Source organism: Helianthus annuus, chromosome 10, assembly GCF_002127325.2.
Source record: "Helianthus annuus cultivar XRQ/B chromosome 10, HanXRQr2.0-SUNRISE, whole genome shotgun sequence".
Classification (NCBI taxonomy): domain Eukaryota; kingdom Viridiplantae; phylum Streptophyta; class Magnoliopsida; order Asterales; family Asteraceae; genus Helianthus; species Helianthus annuus.
In genome coordinates, this window is record NC_035442.2 from 29,016,299 (window position 1) to 29,042,824 (window position 26,526).

Sequence of the window (26,526 nt, forward strand, 5' to 3'; positions counted from 1 at the left end):
GCATAGCGATAAAATGATTCATGTAGTATAGAGTATGATTTGATCTTTTGATTCTAATCAATTCCTTTTACATATTTGATTGTTTGGACTTATGTAGCAAGCAGATGATGTTGCTTCAGTTGCACCCACTTCAACTCCAGTTCCAGTTTCAACTTTCAACAAATCCAAAGCGGCCACTGAACTCTCATTAAAATACATTACACTTGGAACTTTTAGTTGGGATCAAGAAACAAAAAAGAACTCCAAATCTAATGAATTTGTTTGGTTTCTTGAGGTTGGTGTTTCTCAATATATAGAAGTTATCAAGAATTGTAGAGTATTCACATTTATTGATCTTGAAATGATAGCGTTCATTAGGTTTTATTAGGTGGACACACAATTCAAGCGGGACCAAAAAAGTTTGAAACAAAAGTTGTTGCTTAGAGTAAGGGGGTTATTGGTAATGCTGAGCGACCCATAATAATTAGTAGCTCGTTTATGTCGGGTTTGTAATATGTCAAAACGTTGTCAAGTGATGGTCATTTTGGTTCGGGCTAGGACAAGTTGAATTAATAAATGCAAGAATATGGTAATAGAGATGGAGAATAGGATGTATGGGGTTTCCAGAAGATAAATATAATTTAAAGATAAATTTAGAAAAACATGATTTTTAGTTGAGATATAGAAATGGAGATAAAGATTTGGATGAGATAGAAAGTGGTTATTCACATATAAAGATTTGAATAATGTTTTTCCAATTTATGTGTTTTCACACAACATTAATTTTTTTTTTTTTTTTTTGAAACTGCGTTCAACGCGAGCATTAGTCTGGTTTATTATATGTCAATTTGGTGGCGGTTAGTCGGTTAAAATCATAAAATTATATAATATTGGAATGATAAGAAAAATAATTGCACTTGCATATATTAAAAAATATTTTTAACAAATTATTAAGTATACTTGATACTCACAAGCCCCAATATCCAACGTGTGATTACCTAAAAGTTTCGTGATGAGTCTTTGGTGGGATACATGACACGATTTAAAAATAAGTACATAAATAAGATGCGTCTCAAACCATTTCTATTGTCATTTCGAATTTTGGCATTGAATTTGCTCCTTTTTATGTTTATATATTTGAAATTTGTTATTTTTTATATTGTTTATATATTTAAGTCTTTTAATACAACTCTTTTCTAATGGACCGAATTTTAGGCCCATTGGCCAACCGCAATGAAAGGGATACGAAAGAAATATATTTTCCGTCTCCATTCATTCTCAACCGTATCTAACAAAGACTACATGATTTTTTTTTTTAAATTCTCAAGACTGGTTAAATTTTTCGTTCATATGAATCTCTACAATCATTCCTTTCTTTTTAAAGAAAATTAATATACTCTTCAAATTATTAGACTTCGTGTGTATATATAATTTAAACCAAAATCTATAATTACTTTACTTTGTGAATATGCAATATTAATAAAACATAATGCTTTAAATATACAAATTATGGAGCCTTATTCAAAGTAAAAAAAAAAAAATCTGGTCCAACCATGTTGCCCTGTTTGTCGGTTCAACCGTTTGACCAGTTCAGATGAAGGCGATTCAAATAGACTTAACCAGACCAGTTATATAGTTGATTCTTGATCTAAGAGCATCTTCAATGGGAGATTTCATATACAAACGTACGTCAGCGTGACATTTGAACACCATTAAGGGAAACGTTCATTAGGGTGTTCGTTCGTGGCCATTTGAATTTACAATCATTTTTAAATTGTGTGTGCGGCGCCTCTCACACGCAACCATTATTTTTAATATATTATTTATTACTTTTCTTTAGAAAAAAAGGATGTTTGAAAAAGAACATTGCATTGGAAAATTACATTGGTCAACACTATATTGAAAAACATTCAATAAAATTAATTAAAATTTCATATCTTGTTATAAGCATAGTAGATAAATATTAAACTTTACATACACAATCTAAATCTAATCCAATTACATGCTTTAGTGACCCAAAGTCTTGCAAAAGGAACCAAAACCACCACCAACAAATGCATGTTATGGGTGGCAACCACCATTCTCCACCACTCTCTACCACTATCCAACAACAACTTCACATTAGTTCCATTCAGCACCACCATGTGCCACCAAAACTGCCGCTGTTGCTGCCGCCTCATTTTCCTAGCGCGATTAAGCTCTTGGCTGATCACTTTCCTAATTGATATTAAGTATGTATCCACATCATGATCGCGCAAAATGGCCCCTTCTGATCCATACGCGCATCGGTCAGTTAAAATCTCTAAAGGGTGTGGTGTGTTTAAGAAAACCGATTGTGCAGCTCGCGTCTGCTTAGTTGCGAGGTTGGGATCGGACGCTTGAGACCTCAAAACATATAAACCACTGCCGGAAGGAAGAAGGTCATGGTTTGGTGATAGTTTTGCATCTGGCTGTAGAATCAAAAACTCCCCCATTGGTGCATACAACAAATTCTGTCATTTTAGAAAAGAAAATGAATAAATAAATAAATTGTCTTTATGGGAAATAAGGAATAAATATATTTATATATAAAAAGGTTGATTCGGGTTGTATTTTATTGATAACACGATTCATGATCTACCCCATCCGAGCTCGTAACAAATTTTCTTTGTTAAAAATTTTTAAAAAAGTATTGTCGCTTAGACCATGTGTAGTGGTTAAACAAAATAATGCCCCCACCATGGGGCATTATTCGACACGTGTCAGTCCAGTCAGCATGGGGCGTTATTGCAAAAGTGGCGTAGTGGGAATAATGCCCAAATAATGCCCCTTCTAATCATTAAAAAGGAAAAAAAAAAACAAACTATTTATCATTGGCCATTCAAACCTTGGACCACTCCCATTGGTCACATGCAAGTTGTTTTGGGCGTTGTTAATAAAACGCTGCTTACTTTTTTTTTCAAAAAAAAAAAACGCCATATAACGCCCTATGTAATGGTGGTCCGGCGTTTTTGGACGTTTTTTTTCAATTTTTTTTTTTAAAATAACGCCCCACTACGGGTGGTCTTATGGAGAAGTCGATCAAGAATGAGGTGTAATGCCACTAATTACTTATTTAAGGGAAATTATGTTATTATAGTAAATTAAATAGTATAATTTGTATAAGCAAATTTAGTATATTGTATTATTTATTGGACAAATAACTAAGAAAAATGTTTAAAGATTGGAAATTATGTTATTATTAAATTAAATAGTATAATTTGTACAAGAAAATTTTGTATATTGTATTATTTATTGGACAAATAATTAAGAAAAATGTTTATGGATCACCATAAACCACAAACCCAATTTATTTATCCATAATAAAACTTTCATTATTATTATTATTATTATTATTATTATTATTATTATTATTATTATTATTATTACCCTATATATATTAAAAAAGGAAAGTTTTGAACAGTAATTTCCTATATATTATATTATAATAAAATATTATAATAATTGTTATTCTCTTTATTTTTTAAGTTTGATAAGTTTGATGTCAACCAGTACTTGTATCGAAAATAACGGTTCAACGCTAAAAGTCGGTAGCGGATTGAGTTTGATAGTCTTTTAGTTCGAGAAATTTGGTACTGCTACCCACTACCATTTGCTCATCCCTGATCACGGGTACCGTACGAACAACAACGGTATCGTACACCTTTTTTTAGTTTCAGGGATAGGGATGAGCTCGGTGCCAACTGATACCCCGGTTACGGTATCGGTATATGAATGTAAAAACCAGTAGCGAACCGGTACCAGGAACGCCAAACGTCAGTACCGAACTGGTACTTAGGATCTTTCGATTCAGGAAATTCGGTACCGGTACCCATTACTATTTGCTCATCTCTGACTACGGGTTTCTATCGAACAACATCATTACCATACAACTTTTTAGTTGATTTTCTTTCGGTTATTTTTTAGTGTTTTTTCTACATTTTCTTTTTATTCTTGTCAGCAGTTCCGTGTGTAACGCGCTTGTATTGATTTCAAACACATATAAACACAGATTAAATAAAATAAGTTCGCCGCAACGCGGCGACAGTTTTTATAACTAGTTATTATTATTATTATTATTATTATTATTATTATTATTATTATTATTATTATTATTATTCTGAACCCGTTTTGACATGTTAACCAAACATGAATTTACCTGATTATTGAGGCATGGGTGATTCCGAAAATTCCCATTGACGACCTTGAGAAGGTGAGCAACTCGAGTGGGATAATTGCAAGAAAAGGCTCGGGGTACAATATCTCGATGCATGGTCATTCCTTGAAGATGATTTCGTGGTAATCCGAGGCTTTGAAGAAGACGATCACCGCCACACATAACCCATGGGGCTCCAAATGTAATAACAGGCAATAATGAAGAAACATGAACTTGACCTCTAATTAACAACATGAGATTTACTAGTAATGATAAACTTCCACCAAGAGAATGCCCGGTTAAGCGAATTGTAGCTCCATTTCCATGGCGTTCAAGGTGGTCATGCACATAAGGCAACATCTCTTCGTAAACCACCTTTGCCGCCTCGTATATACCTCTATGCACAATCGCGTCCATTGCCTAAACATCACATTATTCTAGTGAGAATGATGTTTAAATTCATCTAATATAGAAATAATCACATAAAATAGCAACAAACTTTTCATTGCTATTATTATTAGTAACAAAAATAATATGAAAAAATGTTATTATTATTATAAAAAATACATTATTTTTGTTTTTGACAATTATCCCTCTTATATAACACTTTTAGCAACTAAATAGGTAATTTTTCACCTCAAATTGCATAGGCTCAAAAAGTAGATTGGCTTGCCATGATGCAATAGATTCGGAGCCCTACAAAATGGTTGAAAAACAAAATGTTGGACCATCAACAAAATGTTACATCAATAAAATGTTTAGCTAGAGCTCACCTGAATGACAAAATATCTCGTGTTGCTTTCATCGTCATCGCAAATGTACCATTCGCAAGGTGATGAATATAAAGAGTTGAGATCATGAGAAACATCAACATTCTTCGGGTCTTGTTGGGTCATCTCCGATGTCCTTTCTTTCTTGGCTTTCTTTTCTAATGAAGATGTAATGAAATGAAGTTTATGACGTTTTAGAAGATTTCCAAACTGAAAAATGAAACACTATTAGTTAATTTTGTTAAAATCATACATAATCTATAATATTTCTAAATAATGGTGCAATTCGATTCCAACACGTCACAACGTGACCTCTTTAGAGTTTCTCAAGTAGTATCGCGATACATTTAGTTTTCTAAACAAACAGTGATCTTGTAATAATATTGTTCATAACATGTCTCACGTGTGGTGTGACATTGGATTAATATAAGATGTAATATGTTTTTATTGTATTAACTTAGAATTCATTAAGAGAATATATATTAAAAACACCTTGATTTTTGGTATGGTGTAAGATAAGCTCCCCAAATAAGCCATTTTAGCATACAATCTTGCTTCACTTAGAGAAACCGTCCTAAGTAATTTCGAAAATGAATTCTTATCGAATTCTACACCACCACCATCATCATCATCAACGCTACATGTATCACACGCTTCATCGATTGAAATTTGATCGTGATCATCATTTTTATCAACTTGTTCATTTGAATCTTGATTCATATGATCATCATCATCTTGTGTTTTCCACAAGGACCTCACTTGTAAAACTCGTAGCACCCAATTCCCATTTTGCCCCTCGTTCTCGCTCTCTTCGGTTTTGTGAACCAAGGTTGTGTCTTCCACTGCCACGACGTCGGATATGTTACACTTTGTGACAATTGAAGATGCAAGTGGGTGTTTGAGAGAAAAGTTAAAACCCAAGGGCCTTATCTTAGATGGGTTGGTATGGGATTCGTGGCCCGTGAATGTGATCGGGCTAATCGTGGCGGTTAACCGGAGACCATCCATCGGACTTTGTTTTGATGGGTAGAGAATTGGAGATGGGAAAGGGGATTGAACTTGTGGAAGTTTTGAATGAAGAAGAGGTCTAATGTGTGTTTATTACCTAAGCCTTCACACATGTTGCTTTGAGTGTCCTTTTCCCTCGGTTTTCTTTCCTTTTTAACATTTCAAACTTTTGGAATTTTGCTTTTGTGAATTGTGGTTTACATAAAAATTGCTATCTTTTTTTTTTTTTAAATCATAAGAACAATTTTATGTTTTTATTTCATCGAAAATGGGATAAACAACACAAGTCACATATATGAGTGTTATATACGATAGGTTTAAATACAAGAGTGTTTTTAATAAAATAAGTAAAGTTACTATTCATATTCATGTAGTCGGTCTAACGTTGCATAAATGGTCACCAAGGATCGAAATCTCACAGGTGCTTGTTGATTTTGAAAGTGACATGCAAACGTCTCCAAAATGGAAGACCTTCAACTATCCTTCTTGAGTTGTACATGAAGGTGAATTAGTCTTTTAAAAAGAAAAAAGTGGAAAGAACGATTCTTTCCAATACGAATGAAACTTAGACCAATCATGTTAAAAACCAATTTTTTTTCTAATCCCCACAAACCATCTAACACCGACTACCACCTCATATAGACCACCTTACACAATAGATCACCTAATGATGAACCCCCCACCCATACCCCCAATTCGCAAATCCATTCAAACCCGTTGAATAGATTGAAGACAAAACGCTAGAGCACTAAACACAAACTATAGTTGTATACATAATTGTATAACTACCATTTTCCACGATAATAAAGTATTTCATTTCTGATAGAATATACTCCAAATATTTGTTATAAATTCAAAAGTAGCATTCTTGATCAATCAATCCTGTTTGTGCTATAATAGAAACCAAGAAAACGACTTTATGATTGGCATCAAAATATCAAAACATTCAACGCAAAATCTGTAGTTAATATATTCTCGTATAAAGATTCATTTGATGAAAACAACGACACGCAAATGTATGTCGTCATGGGATACTCGTAATGTTGGCTTATCCTACTTATTGACTACTTTTAGAATGTTAACATATCCACCTTCTTAAGTAACATGCAATTACTAAGGTACTTGATACAATTTAATAGATTTGTGTAACAAAACATGATTTAACAATTTACGTGTAGTAGTAGTATCAGTTCACATATTCACATGGCGGAATTGCAAGGAGGTCTGTAAACCCTGTGACTGACCAACCGGTTTTTCTTAAAATTGTTTAGAACAACTAACTTAGGGGCTGTTTGGTAGCATCTTAATGACCATTCAGATGCTAGCTCTTAATGGTTTCAAACCTCTGAATGAATAAGAGGTAACCTCAAGTCTGAATGGTTAATAGGTAACCTCTGAATGGTAAGTCATCACATGTCACATTCTTCTACCTTTGGTTCCATTAAGAGGTAGCCTCTGAATGTTCCATTAAGAGGTAGCCTCTTAATGACCATTCAGAGGCTATCAAACAACCCCTTACTAACCTTTTAAATATGAGTAAATTACAAGTTTTGTTCTTTATGTTTGTCCCAAATTTCAGGCATTGTCCTTTATCTTTAAAATTGATGACTTTTGTACTTAATGTTCTAAAATCTTGCACGTTATGTCCTTTAAGCCAAACCCAGTTAGATTTTTTGGTTAAATTTGAACATGTGCAAGGCACATGAGGGTATTATTGTCATTTCAACTTCCCAGGGACTATCCTGTAAAACAGCTTATATTAAGGGACCATTAGGTAAATAATAAAACAAGATGCATAAATAAAAAAAAATTCTGCAACACACTCATTCTCTCTAACAACATCAGCAGAACAAACCCTAACTATATCATCATCACATCGATTTTCAACAATTTCAATCAATTCTTCCTCATGTTGTTCATTCTCTCTAACAACATCACCAGAACAAACCTTAACCATATCAACTAATTGAGTACCTGAACCTCGAAGAGCCGGTGACCATACACAACAGTCTTCCGATGAAGTGGACGCGATTGGAGCCTTGTAGTCGAAATTCTTCAGTGTATTCATCCGCTCGAGGTGTAGAAGAGTATAGATCTTGTTAACTCATCGGATTTGATATTGTTTGAACAGTTGCGGTGGTTGAGTGGTGGTCCGGACAGATATTGGTTGACTCCGGCGGTGGTGAGAGGGGGTAAACGATGGTTGGAGTCAAAAGAGGGGAAGAATGCGGTGGCGGTGTGTGTGGTGACGGTGTGCTCTTCCGTTAATCGGAGACCTTACCACAGTCGATCGACTATCACAATGGTGGTTTGCAGGTTCTTAGGGTTAGGGTTCCAGTGGGGGTGGTGGTTTTAATGGTGTTGATTGCTGATTTGGGTTGTTGCAGGTTGAGGTTGGGGTTGGGGTTAGGGTTCCGGTGGGGGTGGGGATGGTGGAGACGGTGGTGGTAGTCTGGTAGAGACGGTGGTGTTAGTCTAGTAAAGAGAAAGTAGTTGTGGGGTGGTGGGTGAAGGTGGTTGTGGTGGTGGTGTGTTGATGGAGGTGGTGGGTTAAGGTAAGAGACAGAGAATCAATGGTGGTGGTGATAATTTTTAAAATATTTTGTTTTAGTTTTCTAAATAATATTAAATAAATGGGTAAAAAGACTAAAATACCCTTATGTAATCTGATTTAACTAAAAAAATCTAACTGAGTTTGGCCTAAAGGACATAACGTGCAAGATTTTAGAACATTAAGTACAAAAGTCATCAATTTTAAAGGTAAAGGACTACGCCTGAAATTTGGTGTAAACATAAAGGACAAAACTTGTAATTTACTATTTTAAATAGGGATGAGCTCGGTACCGACCGGAACCAAAAGTACCGGTACCAAAAATCCTCAAAAGTGGGTACCGGTACCGGTACCGAACCGGTACCGAAAATGTCAAAAATCGGTACCGAAAAGGTACCCGGTTCGGTAAATTCGGTACCGGTATCGGTACCGGTACCGGGTCCATTTTGCTCATCCCTACTTTTAAACCTACTCCTAAATCTATGTCTACTATGGGACTAGAACCCTCAACCATCAGGCTACAAGCCCTTTGATAACCGATTTTTTTTATCAACACGACTGTTTCTACTGGTTATACCTCAAGTATCTAGGACAAATTGAAACAAGTGGATTCTACATGGATATAAAGCAGTGCTGTAAAAATCGTGATTAATTGTTAGTCGGCCAGAGTAACTGAGTAATTGTTCGTTAATCCGTCCATTAATCGCTTGTCGGATCTAGTCGGGCCTAGTCGGCCGCCCAAAAATCGGCAATTCCAGCCAGATTCCCACAAAAAGCCTGTATATTTTAGCTAAAACCTGTAAATTAGTCAGTTTCCAACCAAACCATGTGAATTCTAACAATTAATCTTGTATACTTAAAAAAACGAGTTGGGGAAGAGTTAAAACCTGTCTACTTAAAATATTTACTTATAAAAATGTGTATATGTATACATAAAACTGAAAATTACATTTAAAAAATCCGATTCGATTAATCCCGAATAGTCGCTAGTCCCAACCTCACCGACCGACTAGCGAGTTCTCCAACCTTGATATAAAGTGTGTCCATAGATACATATCAGTTAAGAATTCATTTAGTTTGCTTGGTTATATATAGAAATGCAATTTGATATTTGTACCTTCAGAAATCATGAATAAAATTAGGTGTTGGGGTAAATTACTTTTTGAGTTACTGTGTTTTATGAGTTTTAACTATTTGAGTCCAAAAGCAAAAAGTTTAACGACCTGAGTCCCTATAACCACTTTTCTTAACCATTTGAATCCAAATTTCTAACACAGTTAGAATTCTGTTGTTAAATTTTGTTAAATGACCAAACTGCCCCTATAATTAAAAAATAAAAAACTAATTTATTTAGATTTTTTCTCTCTCTCTTCTACATCTCTTTCTCTCTCCTTTATCTCTATCTCTCTTAAACCATTCTTCATCAATGCCACCTGCATTCTCAAACATCTACAGGTGTATTCCAGTTACTCCTCCAAAATCACTTGATGACAAAAAACCTATAACCCCCCAACATCTGATCGCAACATTCTGACAACACCAAAAGGAAAAGAAGCCTCTCTGTCGTCCTCCCTCTTCTCTCGACAGGTCCGGCCAAAACCCATAAAGTCCGATCTGATTTTCCGGCGCGGTGGGGGTGGTGCGGTGGGAGTGGTGCGGTGGTGGGGATGATCGGAGGTCATGGTGGGATGAGGCGAACCGGTGGAGGTGGTACAGTGGGTATTTTTAGAAATCCCATGTATTGTACTGATTTTCCGGCGCATACAAAGCCCAATTAACTAGCCCAGTTCATGCGGCCCATCAAAGTAAATGGAATCAGGGGCACACAACGGAATGCTACATAATATAATCAAAAGGGAAGAAGGAAAGAGGCATGATGAATGTTTATGAAAATTGAGTCTCTCTTCCCATCTCAGATCTGTCTCTATCCTCCCACCATCTTCTTAATCTCTTATTGTTTAGCTTACTTTATCGACTCCTATAGTTGCAGTTTATAATCCTTCAATTAATACTAAGAAATCCAGTCGTCTATTGTTTAATCCTATTAGTAATTGGTTGTGTTACTATCGATTCACAACATTGGTGCTTTCATTGATCCTTAGCATCGATGGCTTTGGAAGATCTCAAACCACAATTACCTCGTTTCACTGGCTCTGATCCTAACTCATGGATCTCTCAATCCGAGCTATACTTTCGATTTTACTCAATCTATGGTGATGAACGATTCCCATATGTTATTGAAGTTTTTGAGGATGAACCATTCTACTGGTTCAATTCCTGGTTTCGGAGCGATGACCTCACATGGAATGATTTTACTACAGCAATGCTTCTTCGATTCTGCTCTTCGTCTTTATATCCTACTGCTGATACCATTGTTAATTTGTCCCCACCGCTATCTGCTCTCAAGGTGTTCGATGAAATGCCTGATAGTATTGACAATGCAATTGCCAACGCCGATTATAAAGCCACTGATGACGAGGTATTTAACATTCCCACTACTGATTCGGCTTTGCAATTGGATCCATATTATGTCCAGGTAATTGGATCAAAGGTGATAAACACTAGTTGTTGGACTAATTGGATCAAAGGTGATAAACACTGGTTGTTGGATATAGATTCAATAGTAATTACAAATTTTAATTGGAAACCTGGATGGAAACATGGTTCATTAGTTATACCAGTTGAGCTTAGCGACTTACCGGAAGAATTGCTATTCTCTCTCGGATTGGATAATGACGATCCAGCGCCTACACCCTTGTCTCAGTTCACTGGTATGAAACCGGATAAATGGAATGCTTTCATTGATTCGTTTGCATCACCAAGAATTCCACGAACCGATACTGTTGTGTGTCCACAAATTTATATGATTGATAATCCTGCTACTATAGTGGGTAGCGCTTCTAGTCATGGGTTGAGACTAGCTTATCCATCATTAGGTAGCATCAGTTATGCCCAAAAGCTATTTGATGAAATGTCAAATAATTGCACACCCTTAGATGATGTACTGAAGACTGATCTGCAACAGTTAACACCTGCTCTTTTCATGTTTGGCCCTCGTTTGCCTTTCGATACGGGTCAAGTTTCTGTGGCAACACCCTCCTTTCCTCTAGCTGTTAAACGATTTAAATCCATTGGTGACCATGTATATCATCAAATTTCTAGCTGGTTGACAAATACCATTGTCCTCGATGAAATAATTTCGAGTTGGTATGAGAATCATGTTTGTGAGATAAGACCTGGTCGCCTTCACAAATGCAGTCAAACTTCCCTTGCTAAAATTTTGATTCAGTATCAGGTTGGTTTTCTTCTTGGGTATATGAGTATTACTACTAGGGGGGCTGATGGAATTCACTTAATGGAGTTTCCAATGACTCACATTTCCAATGGGATTGTTGTTCCAGTAATCAGCTCATGGGCACACACACTTTGTTATTTGTGGTTTAATTTTAGCTCCATTCAGATGCTTCGCATGGTAGTTCATGGCATAATGTTTGACTTCACAATTGCGTTCCCATGGAAACCCCCTTGGTGTTGTTTTTGTTCTGTTTGTGATCATTCGGTTCACTGTTATGTGAGAAATCTTGTAGTGGTTGCTAGACAGGAAATAACGAGTCCAGCTCTCCTCGAGTCTACGACTGCATTGGTTCCATCTTTCTTAGTGTGGGGTCGTATCCATGGGGTAATGGAAACACCAACTACAAGCTCTTTGTGCCTTCCATGGGTGAGCTTTTGTTTACCAACTCACCTACTTTTCTTTCATTTTTATGTGTATCTATTCCACGGTTCCACAATGGTCTTGCATAACTTTTTGTTGGCTACACCTACTACTCTTGAGTTCCGGTTGGCAACTGTTGTAGCTACTCGTGCAATGATTAGTTCTTTTATATTGCATCCATTAACACTTTGGGGCAGGGAGTTGATTTTGCACAAACGTGATAATGTTGTGGACGAACTTCACAAAATCACTACTCATCTTCTTCACACATTCCCAAACTCGTTAACTATTCAGTTTAGTCCAGCAACAAGTATGTCTTCAACTGCAGCTACGGTAGCGGATGTCTATTCAAATTGTGTTATGGGTCATTTAGTCCGGCATCTATTGGCTACAGGTGAATTGTTTGCTAGCTTTACCCAAGCAAGCCATTCTTTTATTGAATCAGTTGTGGAGCTAAATTTTCAGCAATTTTACCCCTACTTGTTTGTCTATGACCATATGGGATATAAAGCTGCCACCACAGATATACTTATGCCAACATCACTTATTATTGTGTTTTTAGAGGTTTTGCTTACATGGGTCAATTTATATAAAAATCCACCAATGGAAGAGCCGGTGTTGGGAACTAACGGGTCCGATTCCAATTTTACTTTCTTCACACAACGTGCGGTAAATGCTATTCTTCTGCAGGATAGCTATGTTATTTGGATGATCCCATGGCTTCGTGTTGTCGTCGTTCTGGTCAACCATCCACAGGTTGTAGTAATCAAGAGTTTGGGGGCTGTTAGGGAACTAGAAGACAACTTTTGTTACCAACTTGCCATTAATGGTGGTGTTTTCTTGCACATTATCAAGTCATTATCTATGTCAGTGGGGATTAAGCATGATGATCTCGCTGTCACAATGATTGGATTCTATTGCATTCGATCACATTTTCTTCCTACCATAAAAGATGCATCTACTGCCCCTACTATGGCTTCCCTAATGAACATTTTTTTGGCTGCTGGTTGTGTCACATATGTTGCCTCCCTCATTCCCTGCTACATGTTGGGATTTCACTCATTGATGCCGAAAAGCTTTCCATCGGAGTTTCTTCATGGTGCGCGGTTTTTCAAATATCAAGTTCTTCCAGCAACACAAAACTTCCAACGCGTCATAGTTTTTGATTTTCTATCACAAGGAAGTCTTGAAGATACTTTGCAAGACAGTAAGAAAAGTTCTTCATTTGGATTTTATAGATACATGGTTGTGGGTGTACCTGAAACACTTGTTTGCATCAGACATGTGCCATGTACTTGGCCCCACCTAATCTATGTTCTAAAACTTTTTCATGGTGATACCTATCAGTCCTCTATCATGAAGACATGGCAGAAAATTTACAGTGGAAATTCTCATATTTTTGTTGCAACCGATGTTTCTTGGGGGCTTGCTATCAAGCTGGTGGTTAATTTTGATGCCCTTTATGGTCATACACCACCAGCGTTAGTTTGTTCCAACCATGACTATCATGCCAGTGTCAAATTGGAATCCCAACTATTGGAACAAACTATAATGGCCATTCTCCTCACACAACAATTTGCCATTAGTTCTAAGCGAACTGAATGCAAAGAAGATGGATTCTTGGACATGTATCAGGTATTACACTCCTTTCTAACCTTACACCTTGAGGACAAGGTGTGTTTGAAACGGGGGAGTAATGTCATGAACCAAGCCCATACAAAGCCCAATTAACTAGCCCAGTTCATGCGGCCCATCAAAGTAAATGGAATCAGGGGCACACAACGGAATGCTACATAATATAATCAAAAGGGAAGAAGGAAAGAGGCATGATGAATGTTTATGAAAATTGAGTCTCTCTTCCCATCTCAGATCTGTCTCTATCCTCCCACCATCTTCTTAATCTCTTATTGTTTAGCTTACTTTATCGACTCCTATAGTTGCAGTTTATAATCCTTCAATTAATACTAAGAAATCCAGTCGTCTATTGTTTAATCCTATTAGTAATTGGTTGTGTTACTATCGATTCACAACAGTGGAGGTGGTACGGTGGTGGGGATGATGGAGGCGAACCCAATTCGCCCTCCAATTCTTCCAATTTCTCATTTTTTCTTAACTTTGAAAACAGAGCAATTGTGAGTATTTTTACAAATCCCCTATTTATTTTATTCATTTCAATTTGTTTCATAATGGAAAATTAGTACAATACAGTTGATGCAAGACCCAACATGCTGAATTTTCAAATTGCCGCCATTGATGCAAGCTCAAATCACAAAACCCATTTAAACAAAAAGCTAGTTATTGCTACTTCTTCTGTGGGTGTCATGTTATTGCCCTTAATGTGTTTGTTGATATGCTAAAAAATATTCAGATCTCGTTCTAATAGATTAGGTGAGATGTTTTTTTTTTCAGAAAATAAATATTGAATTTTTATGGTTTTGTTGTGAAGATCAACTGAGAGGGCTTCCTTTAATAGTGCTTTCAGCTGGATTATGGTGTTGGCGGCGGGGGGATGGTGGTGGTGGGGATGATGCGGTGGTGGAGGTGGTGGTGGTAGGTCTAATAAATAAAGGGTTGTTAATGTTAATTGGGGGATTATATATTATTTTTCTTTTTGAGTCCCTGTGCTTTATAGGGGTAATTTGGTCATTTAACAAAATTTAACAATAAAATTCTAACTGGGTTAGAAATATGGACTCAAATAGTTAAAGAAAATGCTTATAGGGACTCGGGTCGTTAAACTTTTTGCTTTTGGACTCAACTAGTTAAAACCCATAAAACACATGGACTCAAAAAGTAATTTACCCTAGGTGTTGTTTGTTTTTCTAAAAAAGCTCTGTGTAGGCTGTTCTCTTTGTGCCGCGCAGACATTGTCATCTTTAGACTGTTTGTTTTTCCGAAGACGTTTCATTAAAAAACGTCTGTGCGAGCTCTTCTTGATGCAAACTTTGCCCAACCACTTCTAAGATTTTCTAAGGTCTGTAGAGGGTTAAACACCACTACCCACTACCATCGTACACCATCGTACACCACCACCATCTACCGCCCACGTCCACCACCCACCACCATCTTCCACCACCGTCTAGCACCACCACCACTGTCCGTACACCACCACCAGTTTATTTTAGAAGAATATATACGTTAAAAAACAAACAAACTTCTTGTTGCAGACTACAAATGTATAGTTCACATCTTCTTCTACAGATGTGATCCGTAGACCGAAGACATTTTACCTCTTAAAAAGAAACACCATCTTAGTATCTTCAGATATCAAAGTACCCGTAAAGAGATTTTGGGACTCTAGTAAACTTTTGTACGCACGGCTTGGATTAGAATTATAGTGTAGATAAAAATAATTTGAGTCTAAATTTCTTTATTTTGCGAATATGTTTTAAATATTTTGGGATTAATTACTTTTTATTTAGGTTTGCACTTTATCCTCTCTAATTTTTTTTTTTTTTTTGATAAGATCACCCGTAGTGGGGCGTGATTTTAAAAAATATTGAAAAAAAAAGGCCCCAAAACGCCCCTCCCCCCACTACACCCGGCGTTACCCGGCATTTTTTTTTTTGAAAAGTTTGTTGTTGGCGTTATAATTAAAATGCCGAATTGCTTTTGTGGAAATGTGACCCACCAATCAGTTACCCACATGCTCTGACAACCTTGTATTTCGTGTGCTTTTTTTTTTATTAAAAATACTATAGGGGTTATTGCACCACTTTATGCTATAATGCCCCATGTTGACTGGGATGACACGTGTCGGATAATGCCCAATGGTGGGGGCATTATATTTCTTCACCACTACACATGGTCTAAGAATAATTTACTTCCAATTTTCTCTCTCCTTCTTTATAGAATTGTTGCTAATTTAATGCTCAATTTCATTCGGACTGAGTTTTTTTATATGGTTTCTAATCTTGTTTATGTTGGGAACAGTTTGTGGATCACAAATCACAGTTTGAAATTTAGAATTTCTGCTATGATTTAAACATAAATTATGATCACTATTTAACAAGTTTTAACCATTCAAAATATTGTTGCAAATCCGGCTCAAGCCCGTACTTAAAACCTCTTTGACCCATTACCCAACTGGCATAACTGTCCATTTAACTACATCTAGTTCCAAAGTTGTACTGGTTGAAGCATTGGACAAGGTAAATGAAAGACTTCCCCGGCAAACATCGGCGTTTACTATATTATCTTAATTCAAAGTCGGGTTTTAAATGATGAGAGATAAATAATATCGACCAAAATGATTAAAAGATCATGAGCGGTTTACTTGATGAAGGCTTATATGAAAAAGAGGTGTAGCTTTTGGTTGTACATAGAACTTATTTGGCCGTACATAGAACATGTCTCAGAGCAGCTTGTATAAAGAACGTACGCAACAAGATCTACTTATCTAACTAAGCGGGCCAGGTTCAAGTAAGATTATACAAACCCGTCAACCCAAACCCAACACGAATTTCAGGTTATTCAAAAAACAAAGAGAATGATCCGCATGTAACAAAACTTTCCGACTTTTGTGAAGGCTAGAAATAACAGATCTAAAAAGACACCGACCACCAGGACAAAAAAAAGTGTATCTTAGTAGTGATCAAGGAGCTATGAGAGACAACAATGGAGCAAATTTATGTGCAATATGCTTCCCTCTTAGCAAACCAAAATGTCCATTATTAGATTTAGTAAAACTAACCAAGAACAGCTTGGATTTTTGTCTTCTGATCCTCTGTTAATGATGTAGGAAATAAAACCTCATGAGTTACATATAGGTCCCCCTTCTTGTTGCTATAGTGCAACGGCATCCCTTCGCCTTTGAACTTCCTCACCTCCTTCGGTTTTGTTATGTTCTAAAAAGGTAATTTGCAAAGTCAATAGAGAAACACACTTAATGGTAAGCTGGTAATTTCACATCCACAAAGAATCATTAGTTTGAAGTAAGCAATCTCAAACTAATTGTTGAAAACAACTTCTTTCATTCTAAAATAGGCAGATAAGCGTAAGCAGTTTCTTCATTTAAATACTCGGAAGTGGGAGTGTTAAACGGGTTGACAGGTCAAACCCGACCCAGACCCAAAAATCATGTCATGCACATTAACCTGAACAAGACACGAGTTTACGTGAATTGACACGACGTTTAACCTGAAACTTTATTTTATTTTATTTTATTTTCTTGCGTATTAATACTCTAAAATTAAAATTTACAACCAAAAAAACAAATGTATATAAAATTATGCTTAAAGTTTACATATGATACTAATTTATCTTTTATCTTTTTTTTTTTCATAAAGTACCCAATCAGGTTTATTTACAGCATAAAATACCCAATCAGGATTCCTAACTATGACTCATTGGCCGATAATAAACGATACCTGCAATGTGACCATTGACACCCTTAACTTTCACTTCCATAGCCAAAGGCAATCCCAATTTAACAGATAAGTAACTTCTTATGCCCTTAACTTGCATTTATATTGTTTTAAAACAATTTACAACGTTCTGTTGTAAGAAAGATAAGTTAATGGTTCATTAGGGCAGACACTATTACTTTTCCATTGAGTTTTCCCTTAACTCCGAGTGTAACTAATCACATTGTTAGTATGGATTATTATCGGCCAATGGGCCCCACCCGAAACTGACCCGAACCCGTTTAAACTAAACCCAAACCCCGCCAATTTCGTGTTAGGCAAGTGTCATGTTTTCATGACGTGTTAGAAATTCACACTCCAACTCGAAAGTGCTTATAACCGCTATAAAAAATTATTCTATAAGCAGAAAGACTATATCTTTGCTGACCTGTGAACCAATATCCACAGGATGCTCGTCAAGGTGTGTAATGGTCTTCTCAAAGCCAGTAAGAGCTTGCACCTGTGAAGTCGCAACGACCCCATTATATAATATCATATTTTAGTATAAAAACACAAGTAAACTGAAAATATTAGATAACAATGAATTACCAGAGTTATAGTAAAAGTGGCATGAAGGTCATTGCCTTCCCTCCTGAAACTGTCATGTGGTGCTGTACGGATGCGAAACTGACCAAGATTTGATATTTATAGTTAACATATTATTAAAAACTGGATTAAGTTGTAATGAATTTGTATTACTGGTAGTAATAATGAACTAACTTTTAGATCTCCAGGTTCACCATCTATGATTGGTTCACCTTCTTCATAAAAGACCACCTCCTGTAACAAGGAAAAGGTGATATTATTATTGCTATTTAGTTATTGCGACATTCATGGACTTTTTTGGACTTATAACATGAAATACTTGAAGCAAAAGCATAACATTTTTAAGATGTGATAGACATTAAATAAATATAAGTGCTTACTTGCCCGTCTTGCATTCCCTTTTCAATATCCACAGTCATGAAGTTTCCTTCCCTTTCATACTTAACATTTGGGCACTGCTCACAGACCTAACAAAAGCATAACAAACATGTTTGGTTGATGGAATTAACATCGATGCCAATATATTAAACTTATGATACTTAGGGGGTTTTTGGTTACCGTACCAGGTAATTTTCGGTACCCACTGTTTGTCATTTTCGGCATCGGTACTTTCGGTTCGGTATCGGTATTTTGGGGTTGATTTACCTTCGACTGCTGCACCGTACCGTACCGAGCACTTTCGGTACCGATCTCATCCCTAGTTGTATGGGTTTGAAGGAGTGGGGTCGGTACCCAAAAAAACTGGGTCTAATACAAACCCACCTAAAGGGTTGTGTTTAGCAACCCGTACTCACTTCCATCCTATGATTATACACGTACCCATCGTGTTCTTGGGTGCAAACTAAAGGGTACCTTAAATATTATTAAAGAAATAGTGTACCTGCTCTGTCATCTGTTGATACATCCCTGGACCAATTTGCCTGTGATAAACCTCATTCCTACAGTTGCATCGTCTTTTGCCCGGAGCTGGTCTTAAAACGTTCTTCTCCCTCCATACCTAATACAATTGAACAACAATTTACAAATAAAATGGTAAGAAAATCCATAAAATCAGCAGGAGCTAGATTAACATGCAAACTATCATAGGAAAGTACTAATTAGTTGTACATTCCTGCTTTATATATATGTATGTGTATGTATCAAAGGGTTCAGAATTTTTCTGTTAGAACTCTAAAATATTATGGTGATAACAAAGGGAACCAAGAGTAAATGTCATTTTCGTTCTTGAGGTTTGGCCAGTATTGCGACTTTCATACAAATATTTGTTTTTTCACATCTGGATCCAAAAGGTTTGAAATCTTGCCTGTTTCGTCCGGCTCGTTAACTCCATCCAATTTTCTCCGTTAGGTCAGGTGTATTTTCGTCTTTTTGTTAACTTAAAAAGCAATATGGTCTTTTGAATACTTGTACATTATGCTAAATGCTTGTACATAATGTGAAAAAGACCAAATTGCCCTTTAAGTTAACAAAAAAGACAAAAATGCCCCTGACTTGACAGAGAAAATTGGATGGAGAAAATGGCAAGATTTTAAACCTTTTGGATCCAGATGCGAGAAAACAAACTTTTGGACGAAAATCGCAAAACAAACTGGCCAAACCTAAGGGACGGAAATGGCAGTATTTTACTCTTACTTAAAAGTTGTATAATTAGCTGGTTAAAGCAGATTAATACAATTTTTCCACCTTTAATGACCCTCCCATGTACAAATCTTCCAATGTAGCATCAAGGTCAACGATGACATCATCACCTCTTGCAACTTTCTCTTCCTCATGATGGCCTCCTCCGCCACCACCAAAAAACCTGAAAATTGCTCAATGTGGTTAGTTTAGTGATGGGAGTCTAGGGTTGATATTGAGGGTGTTTGGGATTGCTTATTAAAGCTGTTGTAACTGCTTGTTGCCTTTTGAATTAAGTAGATTGAAAAGCAACTTTAAACTGCTCAAGTGATTTAGTGCTTATTTAGAACATCTTATTTAACTCAAACATAATCTGATAACTAGTTGAGATAATCACTCGTAATCACCGTCAAAACAGCTGTCAATAAGCAGATAAGCAGTTTTAACTTTCATAAACAATCCCAAACAATCGATAAGTAAAAGAGATGAGCATTAACGGCATGCATTTATCAGTTGTATTACTAGTAACGGATAAAGAAGAGAGCAAAGACGTAGGACAGTATTGATATATAATATATACAATTAAGTCTTTATTATACTGCAGAATAAACATCCAAGGTCCTAAATTCTAGAGATCTAGTTTCATGGCCGGCAGACATATCTTACATACGCATCTAGATTGTACCCATAATATTATGTGGATATTAAAGGACATGCGCTACCAGTAAACTTGGGACCCGTTAATAGTCATTCCCACGAAGTTGTTAACACTACAGAAAACATAAGCTAGTAATCTTGTTTGATCTTTATGAAGTAAATTTCCATCAAACAGAAAATGCTTTGATGGGAACATTACAAGTTATGTTGCTTAAGTAAAAGATCAATGTACACTGGGCCAAATCTATTTCTCTTCGTAAAAGGTGATATTAGATCATAGGGATTTTGGCTTTCAAGAACCAATGCCTCAGTTAAAAAAAGAATGATACCTCTCCTACAAGGCTAAACTAATCCAGTTTCTTTGAAACAACAGTCCTTTATTATGCAACAAGAGAAATGTAAAATAAGTGTAATTATATTCTTAATCATCCTCCTAATGGAAAACTGGCATAAAGTTACGTGATGTTGAGTTTTATAGGTGCCTGGATTATTGCCAAGTGTCTATTGGGATGGTTTATATCAACTACCACGTAAAACAAAACAACGGAATGACTTCATGCTAACTCACATATCACCACAAAACCAAGTGTAACAGGCTTCATGCCAAGCATTCTTTGCATTTGATATTAGAAACATGTATTCAACTAGCAAACAGTGTATACGCATAGATTATAGCTTCTTGACATGTGGTTATGATATTAAACTGGTTGCTAGTTGAATACATGCTTCTAATATCAAATACAAAGAATACTTGGCATGAAGCCTATTACACTTGTTTTTGTGGTGATCTGTGAGCTAGCATAAAGTTGATATAAATCTTCCCAACAGACGTTCACCGATAATCCACTGACCTACAAAATTCAACATCACATAACTTTATGCCAATTGCCCATTAGGATGACGATAGGAAGATAATTAAGCAAACTTAACATTTCTCTGGTTGGGGGGGGGGGGGGGGGGTTATTGCACGGACCTCCCGGCCGCTGGAGTGATCCCACTCCACAAGCTAGTACCGTCCCAATACTGCCTGGCGGTGAATACCCTTGGCCCTGAGTTGATTCCGTTTCCTCTGGGAAGAGGTGTGTGGCTTGTGACCATCACTGGAGTCGAACCCGGGTCTCTTGGAAGAGAAAGGGTGGGACTGGCCAACTGGACTACCCCAGTTGGTTAACATTTCTCTGGTTGCATAATAGAAGATTGTTGTTTCAATTAAACTAACAATCATATACAACTTCGTAGCCTACGTTCTCGTATCGTTGACACTGATATATAAACATTGCAAAATCATTAGCCGGATAGTGCATAGTCTTACGATTTAAATATATCCTGAATATCCATTCCACCGCCTCTTCCGCCACCCGCAGCATGCTGTTTCAGACCTTCTTCACCATACTTATCATACACACTCCTTTTCTCACTGTCCGATAACACCTCATAAGCTAAACACACAATTCAAACAGATTATCATCATTTCCATACGTCAAAACCGAATGCACAAAATGCAATACAAATCAACATCACATAAACAATGCAAATACCGTTGTTAATCTCCGCAAACTTCTTATTCGCCTCTTCATTTCCTTGATTCTTATCCGGATGATACTTCAACGCGAGTTTTCTATACGATCGTTTGATCTGATCGTCAGACGCACCTTTCGGAACTTGAAGAATATCGTAATAACTTTTCCTGTAACAATCGTAACAATAAACGTTCGATTAACACACTGTTTAGCCACAGATTCATGCAAAATTATGAACAGAAACATTTGAATTGAATGTAATGAAATGAAATGGAGAAATTGACACTTACGCTGCGTTGACAATCAGTAACAGTGATAAGTATACTACGAACAATAGTTTTGATTTATAATACGCCATGAAAGCTAGGGTTTCGAACTTTCGATTCGAATCTGATGAGTTATGAATAACGGTTTTGATAATTGGTTATGAGTTGAAGAACACAATCACACTGTTATACAGTTGTTGGAAACAGTGTGAAATTACAGATGCATTCGCAAAATTTTGGAAGAATTAATTAGTATGATCAACCAGCCAAAATTTGCGTTTTCAGTATTTTAGATACCGGTTTGCTGACGTGTAATTAGCAAAAGCAAAGTAATGGTGATGAGTGAGAACTTCCACGTGTACTAACCCAATACAATGGAGCCACGTGGGACACCTGTTGCTTGAATCATACGGTGCGGAGGGGCTTGAAAATTGGGTGTGGTTTTACACGTCAGCGCGTGTCAGTAAAGTGGCGTGGTACATAAAACAGAGGGGTGGAGAGGGGCGTGGAAGAGTGACGTTATTCGACACGTGACAGACACTTTTTATATTATTAATTTATATTTATAAATTATATAAAATCTATTAAATTTAAATAAAACCCAATTAATACTAGTTAAAAGAATACATAATTTAAAATTAAAAGATTACATAACTTAAATATTTAAAACATTACATAACATAAAAAATTTAAAAGATTACATAACTTAAACTAAAACGTTAACCTAAAAACGCATTATTTGTCACGCCGCGTAGTGTCTGAAGTCACGACTGTACATGTTATGGTATTTTACGCAAGCGATTTGGATGATGTCGTCTTCTTTTAGCTCACCATCGTCATTGTCCACACTGTTGACTATCGCCTCAAATCCCGCACAATCCATATGAATCATCGGAAAACGTGAACAAAGTGCGTCCACACTTCGGATGGCCCCACCCCTACGTAAACAAAATTCATGGTAAACTCAATCCCAAAACGGAGCCATTTCTAACGTAGCCCCGGGGTTGGTCACCATCGCGACCCTCGATTCGCATAACGCGATGTCCTCTAGTACGACCCAAGGAATCACCGGCATTTCGTATGGTTTTTTGAGAGGGTGTTTTTTTGTGATTGTTGAGTGATTTGGTTAAATGGAAGAATAGGTGTATTTATATTTGCAGAAAATTAAAAAAAAAAAAAAGACAACCTTTTTTTACTAGCCGTTGAGGCCAACGGCTAAATTTTATCATCTAATAACCAGATGCCACGTCGACCAACATATTAGCTAGACACCGGTGGAAATGTTCAAGCCCATTCCACAACACCATGCAAAACGCCGTCGATAGTGTGGTGTGTGCGACGTGGAAAGGTTTAATCACAATAGATCCATGCCCACATAGCCCACACCATGTGGTGTTAGTTCGGTTGCAATGAGTGGGCCAAAGTGCTTGAACAAGTGAATTTGTTTTTCTCTTTGATAAAAGTTTAAATACAAAGGAATTTTGATAAAAGTTCAAATACAAAGAATTATTAATGTAAAAGTATTATAAATGTTGTTTTTAGTAGGAATGTGAAATTTTAAATTTTCATACGTGTAATTTGTTATTTATTATTTCCTTCATGTATAATTCTTTTAACAGTAAACTTCCTTTAATCTATGTCGTTTGTGGGGGCTTGAACTCAGTATCTCTTTCTTTCAAACACAAGTATTTAAAGACTTTGTTTTTGCCAATTGACCACCACCACATTGGTCTTCATGTATAAATTTAAATTGTTAGTTTTTTCAAGCGTAATTTTGAGTTTTTTTCATGCTTAATTAATTTTTTTACACTTGTATGTTAAATGTACCTTGTGCGTTTAAGTTAATAGCTAGATCGGTTACTATGAGCGAGCCATAATCCTATTTCATTGAGACATGGAAAGCCCATGACATGGCCCAAGAAACGCAATGGCCCATAATAAACTCTCTGAATTCTGAAGTTCTAAACTGTCTCCACGTAGAGGTGTACAAAAAACCCGTACCTGGAATCAGATCAGATAAAAAAACTAGAAACCGGTTATTTTTGTACCCGGGTACTGTATACCCGTAACCAAACCCGACCCTACCCATAGGGTATGGATAGAGTATACATTTTGAACTCAACACCCGTAACCGAAACCGTAGCCGATTTATACCCGAAAATACCCGGAACCGGTCATACCCTATACCCGAACCCGGTTATACCCTATACCCGATACCGGTTTTTTAATACCCGATAGAATACCCGAACTTTTAAGGTAAATTTTTATGTTTACTTTGCAACTTTTATATTTAAGTTTTTATAGAAATGCATATTATAAAACAAATAATTTCTATTTGAGTGAATTTATGTTATTGTAATTTATTTTTAATTACTTTTACAAACCAAATTTAATTTCTAAACGCATTTATTTTTATGTAAAATAAAAAAAATAATTTTTAAAATCAGGTATTAATACCCGGTTCCAATACCCTGTTATACCCGAACCCGATTATACCCTACCCGGGTACATAGGGTATGACTTTTCTCTTCAATATCGGTACTTGAACCCTACCCGGTTTCTCTTGATACCCGATTTTCCAATACCCGGTCATACCCAAAACCAATACCATACCCGGAACCGGGTATTAACAAAAACTCGATTTGTGCACCTCTATCTCCACGGCTCCGCCGATCACCATTGGTCCAAGGCCATTGTTTTAAAAGTCCACATCTTTTTCAAAGGACTCCAAGTCTTTGACATTGTTTTTTGGGTTATCGCAACTCAAAACATCATCCATTTAACATCTCTACATGTAACTAGAAATGTACAAATCATTTGTTTTTAAACCGGATGGGATTTCATCCAATCTAAATAGGTCAAACATTGGTCAAACCCATATTGTGTAAATCAGGATCGGATTTTATCCAGTTTGAGCGTCCATAAAACTTGATCCTATAGCATCTGGATCAGATGATAGAAACCGGGTTTCAGATCTTTTTTTAACAAATAAAATAAAAGATATATAAAAACTCAAAAAAATCATTTTTTTTTGTTTTTTATAAGTTATATAACATAAATTCGTTAAAAACATAAAAAATAACAAATAAATCTACTAAAATTCGTATTTATAGATTTTTACAAGTAATATAACACAACAAGTTTACAAAAATATATCAAATAAATAAAAGTAAATTGCCAAAATCGCCCCTGAGGTTTGGGCATGTTTGTCATTTTCATCCTAAATAACTTTTTTTGTACCATATAGTCCTTTATTTTTGGGATTTTTTTGTCATTTCCATCCAATTGTTTGACATTTTTTTTGCCAAAATCGTCCCTGAGATTTGAGATTTTTTGCCATTTTCATCCAAATGTTTGATAGAAAAAATAAAGTAAATTAGACGTTTGGATGAAAATGGCAAAAAATCTCAAAAGTGAAGGACTACATGGTAAAAAAAAGTTCTTTTAAATGAAAATTACAAACATGCCCAAACCTCATAAACGATTTTAGCAATTTACTCAATAATAATAAATAATAAGCTCCATAAAATTCATATTGTATTTAGTGGTAAAAGTCCGGGTACAAAAAATCAGGATCAGATCCAATGCCAACGAACCTAAAGTCAAAATTTGATGTAAAGATGAAGATGCTAACGAACACATCTAAAGGATTTTTTTGTACCCCTGGCATGTAACCACCATTTTAAGTTCTCTCTTTATTTTTTCTACAATTTGTATGTTCTTTTCCTTTTTTCCTTATATATTAGACGTATACTTTAACCCTTTTGTAATATCACAAAACATAAAGTCTAGAAAGGCAAACATCAAATTTATGGTCCACGCTTTGCGGCTACTTAACGTTAAGCTATACATTAGTCTTAGAGCATTCAAATCACTTCACGCCTATCAAATTCTATAAGAGAGTGCTCATGATTATAGATAGTGGTTATTCGGGATTTTGAGTGGAGAAGAGAGAAAATGTTCTTGTTCATTTGTAAATATGAAAAAGAGTTGACTGTCATTTTCGTCCTTGTGGTTTGTTCAATTATATCTGTTCAGGTCAATTTTCAAATTTATACTATTTTCGTCCCTGGCAATTTTGAAACATGCTGGTTTCGTCAAAAAATACATGATTTAACTGTAATTTTCGTCCCTGAGGTTCGTCCAATTATTCGATTCAACCTTTTCTTTTTGAAGGAATTGACATGTTTCAAAATGTCATGGACTGCAATGGAACAAATTTGAAATTTGACCTAAACTGACATAATTGGACAAAACACAGGGATGAAAATGATGGTTAACTCTATTAAAAACACTGTTTACCCCTATAATAATTTTA

At 36.1% G+C, this 26,526-nt stretch overlaps 2 protein-coding genes across 3 annotated transcripts; both read right to left on the reverse strand.

Moving 5' to 3' along the window:
- Positions 1-1,893: 1,893 nt before the first annotated feature.
- Positions 1,894-6,026, reverse strand: LOC110884335 (phospholipase A1 PLIP2, chloroplastic). 2 transcript variants are annotated; one of them, XM_022132036.2, is made up of 5 exons: positions 5,416-6,024; positions 4,927-5,133; positions 4,790-4,849; positions 4,157-4,573; positions 1,894-2,471 (listed from the first exon to the last, which is right to left on the reverse strand). In XM_022132036.2, exons 1-5 carry the CDS (start codon positions 5,929-5,931, stop codon positions 1,950-1,952), a joined length of 1,722 nt encoding a protein of 573 aa, XP_021987728.1. In that variant the 5' UTR covers positions 5,932-6,024; the 3' UTR covers positions 1,894-1,949. The 2 variants fall into 2 exon arrangements, with proteins under 2 accessions (XP_021987728.1, XP_021987729.1); XM_022132037.2 differs by lacking the exon at positions 4,790-4,849 and having other exon boundaries at positions 5,416-6,026.
- A 10,571-nt stretch (positions 6,027-16,597) lies between these two features.
- LOC110884336 (dnaJ protein ERDJ3B) lies at positions 16,598-22,462 on the reverse strand. Its single transcript, XM_022132038.2, has 10 exons — positions 22,233-22,462; positions 21,961-22,109; positions 21,735-21,861; positions 19,832-19,949; positions 19,029-19,145; positions 18,529-18,615; positions 18,323-18,382; positions 18,152-18,229; positions 17,991-18,062; positions 16,598-17,044 (listed from the first exon to the last, which is right to left on the reverse strand). Exons 1-10 carry the CDS (start codon positions 22,298-22,300, stop codon positions 16,886-16,888), a joined length of 1,035 nt encoding a protein of 344 aa, XP_021987730.1. The 5' UTR covers positions 22,301-22,462; the 3' UTR covers positions 16,598-16,885.
- Between the last annotated feature and the right edge of the window lie 4,064 nt (positions 22,463-26,526).